We start from the raw sequence: 10,349 nt of genomic DNA on the forward strand, positions 1-10,349 counted from the left end.
CTATTTCGAAGGGGGAGGGGAAATGGCCATTGCCAATTTTCAGGCAGACATTTACTTTAATTATCAATTAAAATATTTCTTTGAATTTTTTAAATGAAGGCCACTAACCCTCCCTGTCTCTGTAAAAAAGAAAAAGAAAAAAAGCTGGCTGTTGTATAAGATTAAGGCACAAGCGAGCATGCCAGGATTTCCTCAAGGCTTCAACTTGACTGTGATTCCCTCAAAACCCAGCTTTTTAGCGAAGGATTGGAAGGAGGCTGTCAATGAACAAGAAGACTTCTTTATGGCAGGGAAGATTCGGCCTAGGTACTAAAACAGAAAATAAAACACCCCGACATGGTTTTAAGCGGTGCATCCTTGCGTCGCATAGAGAAGAGTACAGGATGCAAACACACCTGAGACTCTCCTAGGCCCATTGTAAGATGGCAGTTGGGGAAGGAGGAGAATGTGGTTGCCTGGGAGATGTGGGCGGAGCTTGAGGAGGCACCCTATATAAGGGGAAGGAGAAACCCTAGAGAAGGAAGGAGGAGTGGTGGCCAGGCCGGGGTGAGGATGCCAGGTCTTACCCCTCGCATGGCTCTGTGCTTTTGGGACTCACCTTCCATGCACTTCTCCGTCCTAATGTGTGTTTCACCCCCTTCTTCCTTTTCTTTGTCTTGCAGAAAATGAGCGATTTCCACCTGGATCTTACCCCGCTCAAGGAGCCCCTGGGGTTCATCAAGATTCTTGAGTGGGTGAGTCTGCTGGGTTAGGGGGTTCAGGTCGCATGGGTTCCCCCCTTCATAGACTGTCTTGCAGGGCTGTTTCCTTTGATATGGGATGGTGGGGGGCTTCGTTGTGTTCTCCTAAAAGGCCTTGAGGGATGGTGGAATAAAAAGTTTTTAGGCCGAGGTTGCAGCGCCATCCTATTTGGAAGCAAGGCCTGTTGTGTTCAAGGAGGCTTACCCCCAAATATGTGGGGTTAGGCTTGCCTCCGAAGTGGTGAGGCCTAGTGCTTGGGAACTGACTTTTTAAATAGTTGCCTGTCTTGTTAGGCCTGGCATGGCCTAATTCCTTCCCCAGCTGTTTCTAAGCCTGTGTTCCCTTAAAACCCCTGTCCTCTATGAATCCTGATGTCGGCTGTAATCTCCCAATAGGTTCCTTTAATACAAAATATTAAATTACTGGAAATAATTTGCACTTTAAAAAAAAAATATGCGGCAGTAATGCCTGTATGCAGTTTCTTCTGCAGCTCTGGTGAAAACCCTGAAAGCCTATGACTTAGAAAGAAATTTTACTCCTTACCAATTAAGAGTTCAGAGTGTTGGGATCTCTGTGTAATCTCTCAACAGGTCTGTTGAGCAAAATTATTACCGTATGTACTACCAAATACCTCTTTTTTCAGTGAAAACATGCGTCTTGTTTAATTCATGTGTAAAACTGGCTTCTATAGGTTAAAGTTGGGCTTCTGCATTCGAGTGGGAAATCCAAGATGTATAACTGTTGAGGGGGCTGTTTTAAATATAATAGAGATATATACAATGCAAGGCAAACAGCCAGTCAGATTTTCTGCATCCTGTTACAAAGTGATGTCGTTCCTTCTGTTTTACAAATACTGTTAACACCCTAAAGCATTCTAGACCCAATTAAGATTTTTGTGCTGCATCAGGCATGTGTAAGGGGGTGTTTGCCTTTGGCTAAATAGCACACTGAATGAGTAGTTCCTTTAGCACACCCAGCCAGTTTTGTAGTGTTGCCAAGTTTGCGTGGCTTGTGCAGGAATGCAAAGCTTAGCAGTATAAGAAGTCCCACTGCTCCCAGGTCCTACCATCAATAATAATAATTAATAATACAGTAATTTATTATTTATACCCCGTCCATCTGGCTGGGTTTCCCCAGCCACTCTGGGCAGCTTCCAGCAAAATACAAAAAAAAACCATAAAAAATGTCGAACATTAAAAGCTTCCCAATACTTAAGATGTCTTCTAAAAGTTGTGTATTGAAAAGTCCAACAGCTACTTTGCACTTTCTGCTTTCCTGCCAGTATCCTCCTACAAGGTGTTTAGATGGTTTTTTGTCACAAATACAGAATTTTGAAATCGAACTATTGCACATTTCTGTTTGTCTTTGTGTGGATGCATACACACAAGCTATATTTGTCGTACACAGCAATGATGCGTCAAATAAAGCGATGGTCTCATTTTTATGTAGGACACGGGACAATAGCCTGAAAAGAAGCTAATTGGATGGGAATTCATTTTTTAGTTTGTCAGGCAGCTTGTAAAAAAAAGTTATTAAAGACCCTGTTGCTTTTTTCACTAGGTTAGTGCAAGGTATTGCAAACCCTTAAGGTCGGCCCTGCTGTAATACCCCAATATGCCTGCCTCCCTGCCCCGCCCCCCGCCTCTGACCAATTTCCTCTATCTAGCCTTAACAATTTTATGCCATGATGGACTCACCCACTTGTTTCCCTTTGTAGAGCGATACTCTAGACCAGGGGTAGCCAACAGGGTGCCCTTCAAAAGTTGGGGATTACACCTCCATCAACCCTGACCCTTGCCCCCCTGCTGATTGGGGGCCTGATGGGAGTTGTAATCTAACATCTGGAGGGCCACAGGTTTCCTATCCTTGCCTTAGGCAGCTACCTAGCTATGCTTTAAGGGGGGTAGGGCTTGCCTTTGCTTTAGGGCATTGGAGAAAACAAGACAAATGCCTAGTTTCCTAAGCAATAGGGTGTACATCTGATGATAATTTGACTGCCTCCAACTGCTTTATAATGAAGGCAACTTGAACATCTTGTGTTTGTTACTAAACTGCTCATCATGCCGCTGATAAAGGAACCGCTTCTGACAGAAGCAGGTTTTAAAATGTTTCCCCCATAACTGTATTTTTAAATTGATATTTAATTTCAAGTAACAAAACATAACCATGGAAGCATGTTCACTTGCTGACTTTCTAGGTGTCATGGCATTAATAAAGATGCCAACAGCCCTATAAAGAGTAAAGAAACATTCATAACTGTCTATCAAACACCTTCCATATGAACACTCAACAGATTATGCCAATATAATATTGAATTTCTTTCCCCCCTTTTGATCAACTTGTATGCTTAAGTTTGCTTACAGACATATTTGGACAATATTTGGAATGGGTTTATACAAAATGTAGGCTGTTAACATTTACATTTATATTAGGATAATAAACTTATAAAAGAATGTGTAGGTTAGGGTATTTTTCATATACACATTTTTTTCTCTCTATGCATCTTTGTGCCTTGTATGCTTCAGTGCACTATACATTTATATTACTTAGGAACTCTTGATAAAAGGAACAAACTTTCAGCATTTTCAGTGCAGTCCTATATGTAAACTGCTCAGAACTAAGCACCATTGATTTGGCTGAAACTTTCATCCAGATAAGTGCACGTAGTGATTCGACTGTAGCTACACCCGCTAAAGCTGTAAATTTGGATGGAATTAATGAGTTAAATGAAGATTGGATGTAAAGATTTCCTTACATTTTGTTAAATTTTCCAAATGTACATAAATGCGTATAATAATGCATGTGGTGTCTTTTCTCTTTATACAGTTATTCTCCATGTTTGCATTTGCTACATGTGGAGGCTATAAAGGTGCAACGAAAATTTTAGTATCCTGTAATGGACTTGTAAATGGAACAGCAACAGCTAGTTTTGCTTATCCTTTCAGGTGAGCCTCTTAAATGGCAAGAGTCTAGTATATTTCTGTATGTAAAGCTTCCTGCCAGTTCTTGGTTGATTAGCACTAGGTCAGTCCAGCAATTTATAGTTGATAAATCTTTCCAGCTTTAACAAACTACTTAATAAGGCCTTCTAGCAGAGGCTACATTGGTAATTAATGATAGAACATTAACTATACAAATGTACAGGACAAAAAACAATATTGTCTTTCTAAAATTAGGGCGGGGGGAACTGCATTTCTCATGTGGCCTGGCACCACATGTTCCTGTTCTACAGATTATTATTTTTTAAAAAAACTGAATAAAGGAATTTTATTATAGTGCCATCACTGGAAAAAGTTTATTTTCCAACAGAAGTTTGATGCATCTTGCATGGCAGTTGTGTCCAATGTGCATTCTCTCCGGTAATAGCAGAAATGTTCTCAGAAGAAAAGTGTCTTCTCAGATATGTAGCATCCAGCCAGGGAGAACCAGTGTATTGGATTAATTACTACTTCCTTTCATGTCCTATTAAATTCACTCATGGCTAAGACCATTTTGCTTTATCCAGTGAAATACATCTGCAGCCTCCTCTGTCTATGCTCTCCTTCCTACACATTCCAGATCAGAGCCTGTGTGGCTGCTTTTTCTTGAAGAAGAAAAAAAGCCAAACATGTATATATTTTTTTTTTTAAACGTGCTTAATGTTCAGTGCTCGGTTCTAGATAGATTCTATAGTTAACCTGTTGCTTTTCTGCTTAGACTATTCCAGGCTTCCTCAACCTCGACCCTCCAGATGTTTTGAAACTACAATTCCCATTATCCCTGACCACTGGTCCTGCTAGCTAGGGATCATGGGAGTTGTAGGCCAAAAACATCTGGAGGGCTGAGGCTGAGGAAGCCTGGACTAATCTATAGCTGACCTGGATCAACAACAGGCTTGGGGGGTGGAAATTTCCATAAATTTTCCATTAATGTCATTACTCATACGGGCAGATTTGCATAAGATGTAGACTATGAATTACTGGTTTGTCAAAACATGTTATGCTGCCATCTTTGTTTGGCTTCATGGCTGCTACTCTTATCACAGTGTCAAGATAATTTTAAATAAATCATGTGTTAGTCTTTATTTTTTTAATGACTCCTCTCCTGCTATGTTTTAAGCAGTCTTTATTTTATCTGTAAGCTGCCTTGAGTCCTTATGGGGGGGAAGGTGGGGTATGCATATATAATAATGATAATCTACCTTAAACTGTTCTGCTGTGTGCATTAAACTAGCCTTAACTGCTGAGGATGATAGGTATGCAGGCCTAGGAGATTAACACTACGCAGTTCATTATTTTCTAATATATATACCAGTGGAATGGAAATTGATATGCTAGCTGGCGGTTGTACAGAAAGTGAAGCTCACCATCCCAGTTGGCTGTGCTTTGTGATGACTGTAGTAGCTAAGACATGCTGGATGATATCTGCCTACTTCTCTTTTAGGCTGAACAAAGTGACCTTTGGTTCGCCAGATCCAACCCGATGCAATGGCACTTGGGGTGAAATCCACCTCGTGGGCAACTTCTCCACCACTGCGCAATTCTTTGTAACTTTTGGAGTCTTGGTATTCTTGTATTGCATGGCTGCCCTTGTGCTGTACCTTGGTTATATGCACCTGTACCAAAGCGGTGGCATTTTACCAATGATGGTAGGTTGATACTAAAGACAAGTCTAAAAATATATATATTGAATCTAAGTCACCAGAAGTTTAATTCTGTAACTGAGAACTCTGGTTTTTTTTACCTGTTTGATGTGTAAACTCATTCAAAATAAGTGGGGGTTCTGTTTTGACATGCCTTCATTCAATTAAGCCGTATGACTACCTCGAAACCCCTGCAGGCACAAACTGTATTGAAAGCAGTGCTGCCTATTATCACCCTAACTAACAGCATCATGAGCTCAAGTCATCACGAATGTGCAATAAACAGGACATCTGGAGGGGACATCTGTCTCGGGAGCATGCTGTGGGGATAAATTGGGAGATAGGAAGAACAGTGCACCACCCTGGGCTACTTGAAGGAAGGGCAGGCTATAAATGCAAGAAATGAAGAACAAGTCAGTGTGTTTAGGAGATGTAATTCCTGCTTTGCATAGTATCTATTTGTTGGTGCAGAGAATTTCCCTCAAGTTCTGTGAATGGAGCATGCCTGAATGAACCTGAAAAGTAGTCTTCTATCAGGTGCCCTTCAGATGTTTTTAACTGCAATTCCCATCAACCCAGCCGTCATTAAAACATCTGGAGGGAACCAGGTTGAGAAAGGCTGCTGCTGAAGAGGGTAAACTTGCATTTTCAGTTTCTTGAAATGGAGGACACAACCAGCATCTTTGAGCTGTGTTTAGTTACCAGTTCTGCATCACTTTTAGGCTCTATGGTTTTTTCTTTGAAAACTGTAAAGGCATCCTCAGTGCTACACCCAAGTGACTTGGGATAAAAAGCTGGAGTTGTGGATTTCTCAAGTGGTCTGTATTTTGGCCAAATAATCACTGCTACATAAGGAAAGTGTCTTCCAGAAAACAGTAGCATGCTTGCTAAAATGAACATAGCTGCTAAAATGAAAATGGTTTTATGTCAAGTGATAGTAAATATTGACTACCCCCTCTCAGCCCCTAAATGCATTTTAGACTGAAGCAATTGGTAACTTTGGACTGTCTCATTACAGGATTATGTCTTCACTCTTAGTGCCGTCTTTTTTTGGCTAGTCAGCAGTGCTGCGTGGGCAAAGGCACTTGTTGATATCAAAGTATCAACTGGTCCACGCATTATTGAAGAAATATCTGCTTGCAAAATACCAGGAACCTCCTGTTTGTATGATTCGGTAACCAACATGGGAAGACTGAATGTGTCTGTGGTACGTATGTCCGCATTTGAGCATTCAAGTGCTAGTGTTACGAGCTGATCTAAGTAGCGACAACAGATCAAACGTAAATAACCACCCGAGTAAGAAAATGTGGAGCCAAACTAGGCATAATGCAAGAGATCAGGGAACTAGTAACCTTGTATATGTATGCCCTCCAGTCTAAATGTAGCTAGATATTGTTCCCCACTGGGTCCAGTACTGTAGTATTTAAGATTAATGTTTAACTGATACTGCTCAGTGTCCTTGCATATGCCCAGACACACAAATGGGAGTACAATAATGTAATAATTGCTGCCTCATCTCTAAACTATGGTCCAAAATACAATTCCCAGAATACTAGCTAGGGTTCCATTTAGAACTCGTATAACCCGTTTTATAACAGCTGCACTGGTTGTAAGTTTGTTTCCAAACTAAACTCAAGGTACTCACATTGGTATTTAAAGTCTTAAACAACATAGGCTCCAACTATCTGAAAGACCAGCTCCTTCCCTACAGACTTTCTCAGGTGGTAAGATCAGAGGGTTGATAGTTTCAGCATCCTCAGGAGTGCTGGTGACTGAGGATACGGGATTCTCTGTGGCAACCTCTAAGTTGTGGAACTCCCCAGGTTTTTTTTTAATAGTGGGAGTAGATTGCAGTCTCTTGGAAGTTGGACACCCCTGCTCTAGACTTTGACTCTGCAGATGTATCCTCTAGGACCCTATTCTTGTGCCTGTCATTTGGTTTAAACTGTTTTTAAGGTTGTATTTTGAATGGTTGTGACACACCTTGAGACGTTGGGGTGGAGGGCGGGTAACAAATCAAATTGATAACTATTGCGCTGCATGATAAGTTTTTGAATTGCATTGTTAAGAGGAGAAGGCTTTTAGCTGGTTGTATTCAATAGTGATGTAACTATCTGATAACACACATGTCTTAATTTGCAGGTTTTTGGCTTGTTAAATATGATTCTGTGGGCAGGAAATGCTTGGTTTGTATACAAGGAGACGATTCTGCATAAACCTAACAATGCTTCTCCAGACTCCGGACTTTATCCACCTGCATCAGGAATTTAACTATAACAACAACAAAAAGCTGCATTCTGTTGACAGTAGTTTAAAAACCTTGAAGTTCAATGTACTTTAGCTGTTTTTTAAAAATGGAAATTCACTTCAAAGAACATACCCTGGATAGAAAAATCAGTAAGTTTTGGAAGGGTTGCCTATACTTGATTGAGTATTCACATTCAGTCTAACTTAGACACCCTTGTTAAAATTTTGGGCAATCTCTCTGGAAGTAATATTTTGTTAGAAAACGGCATTTGATTTCTACAAAACCTTGCCAGTGTAACTAGTACTCTTCCAAGCCTGTGCTACACTTCTGTTTAACATGCAATCTGAGGAGCTATAAATAACATTGCCTGTTTTAATGCTCAGAAACAGTAATTCTTAAGCTTAAACAGCTTTCAGTTGCTTGGTTTAAAAGCCTTTCCCTTCCAAATTTGGCACACTTGCATTCCAGCTTTTGGTACAATAGCTTAATTCTTGATTTAGGAGAGAGAGTAAATCTTGGATGACAAAAATACTGAGCCAAGTGCTCTAAATCGACCTTTGCCAACCTGGTTCTCTCAAGATGTTTTAGGCTACAACTGGCTTGGGGCGGTGGGAGTGGCAATCCAAAACTCTTGGAGGGCACCAGCTTGGCAAAGGCCACTTGTTAGTCGCCCATGCCCATTTAAAACCAAAGTTTCAACAGTGACAACATGTTTAAAATTGAAAAGCTGTTGACATGTGCTTAAATGAGAGAGATTCTGTTCTGGACTATACTAGTTATGCAAACAGTTTTCCCTTTAGGAAGATTGCTCCTAATTCTTAAGTTTGGATGTATAAGCATGGCTACTTCGTTTTGAGGAAACACCTGTGACATGCCTGTATTTTGACTTCAGTTAAATAAATGGAAGTTTCTAGGAATTTTGTTTTGTTGGGAATATTCTTCCTTCTGATTTATTGTCAGCATTGTTAGAGTATTGCAGTGCTTGCCCCAGGGTTACCAGTTTTCTCTTCTGACTGTACAGTGTGTCATTTGGGGGGGTGGGTGGAGAGAAACTTAATTTTGGCAAATTTCTTTAGTGAGGTGCCTTATAGATGTTTTTGGGTGCGAAAAATTCAAATCTATTTTTGTTACTGAGAAACATTTAACTTGTTAAGTGTATATTTGATGAAGTACAAATAGCTTTTGGGAAACCAAAGAATGTTAATTTTACCTCCTGAAAATGCCAGGTAAGTGGAATGAGGTATTCGGGTTAAGGCTGTAATCTTATATACACTTGCTTTGGGCATAAGTACCACTGAACTCAAAGGGGCTTAATTTTGTAGAGGTTTCTTGAGTTGCACTGTGATCATTTGCATGGCAGAAGCTCAGGAGGGTTGTCACAAAGATCTCAACTGAAATGCAAGCAAAAATATATGCACTTTTTAAAAGTCACTTTGAATGTGTGACTACTAAGATACATACAGCTTCATTATACAGGCTTGGTGTATGTAGCCTTGGTCCTGTCAAAGCTATGAGGACGGAAACACTAGCAACAGCACCTTTTGCTTCATTAGAAGGTCACCTGAGACAAAACTGGATGCATTTTATTTACATGAAATCGGTGGCAAGAATGGCATTGTAGAGCTCTGAACAGTGAACTTGCATCATTAATGTTACCCGTTATCGCCATCGCAACCACAGAGGCACAGTAAACTTCGGACATGTCAGGGCTACCCACTGGCTTTCAATCGCACTCGTTATTGTGTGATTTTCAGATAAGGGGGGAAATGAATTGCGGTAGCAGAATGACATTTGTCTCCTTAATTTGTTGGCGTTGCCAAATAAAATAAACCATGTACTAATCTCTAGCCTGACAAAAGGAGACTTTACTTCCATGGATGAAGGAATCAGTGTAGCTGGCATGTTTAATATAAAATATATCCTCCAGGAACTATCTGAGACCATGGTGCAAATTCCTAACATAAACATGACCTGGAAAGAACAGTTAACATTTGCAGAAAAGATCAGAACATGAACCCTTGTATTTGCCATAAAGATCTAGTTATCGGTCGTCTCTGTTGGTGGAAACAAGACATCACACAGGCTGTGAAAAAAATGCCTGAGGTAAATTTATGCTTCAGCAATTGTAAAACCTAAAGATGTGGTATTCACAAAAATTAAGGTTGTGTTTTCCTCACTTCATTTTTACCTCACAAAACATAATAGTGCACTAGAAGGAAAAACAGTTCAAATAATTTGGTGTCATGTTAGTCACTCACTAAGGAAGTCGTCTCCATAGACATTGGAATCAAAATAATTAATCCTCAAGTTTTCAATGGTTGGATGGCTCACAGCTCCAACAAGACCCACCCTTGTTTCTCAGCGATCTGAAGGATCAACCTTACACTCCACTGGACCCCAGGAACATTTGAGACACAATGCTGTCTTGCTGAAATGGGATTTGGAAGGGGAGAGCTTAATTCTTGCAGAAGGCGCAGACCTCAATTCCTTGACTTGTGACACCACACGTGCTCCAAAATCAGGTATACCCATTTCCCCTATTCTTCCTTTTAGCACTGCTAACTTACCGGTACTTTCTCTGGACTCTTGCCTGAAATTAATAATATGGGAGATTTGTGAGCCCACAGCTCAAGCCAGAATTGAATACAAGGGGCATGGAACCCAAGTATGGGTGCGGATCCAAGGGTTACAGAAGAGGCTCACAGCCCTTGCCGTAATAGCTGGTTTATTGTAATATAT

General features: G+C 40.5%; 1 protein-coding gene across 1 annotated transcript; it reads left to right on the top strand.

Annotated features, from left to right (window-relative positions):
- Window positions 1–662: 662 nt before the first annotated feature.
- Window positions 663–8,527, top strand: SYPL1 (synaptophysin like 1). The gene is made up of 5 exons (XM_033163119.1): window positions 663–734; window positions 3,568–3,686; window positions 5,164–5,368; window positions 6,381–6,569; window positions 7,505–8,527. Exons 1-5 carry the CDS (start codon window positions 666–668, stop codon window positions 7,631–7,633), a joined length of 711 nt encoding a protein of 236 aa, XP_033019010.1. The 5' UTR covers window positions 663–665; the 3' UTR covers window positions 7,634–8,527.
- The last annotated feature ends 1,822 nt before the right edge of the window (window positions 8,528–10,349 follow it).

The sequence above is a fragment of the Lacerta agilis genome, chromosome 10, assembly GCF_009819535.1.
Source record: "Lacerta agilis isolate rLacAgi1 chromosome 10, rLacAgi1.pri, whole genome shotgun sequence".
Taxonomy (NCBI): Eukaryota; Metazoa; Chordata; class Lepidosauria; order Squamata; family Lacertidae; genus Lacerta; species Lacerta agilis.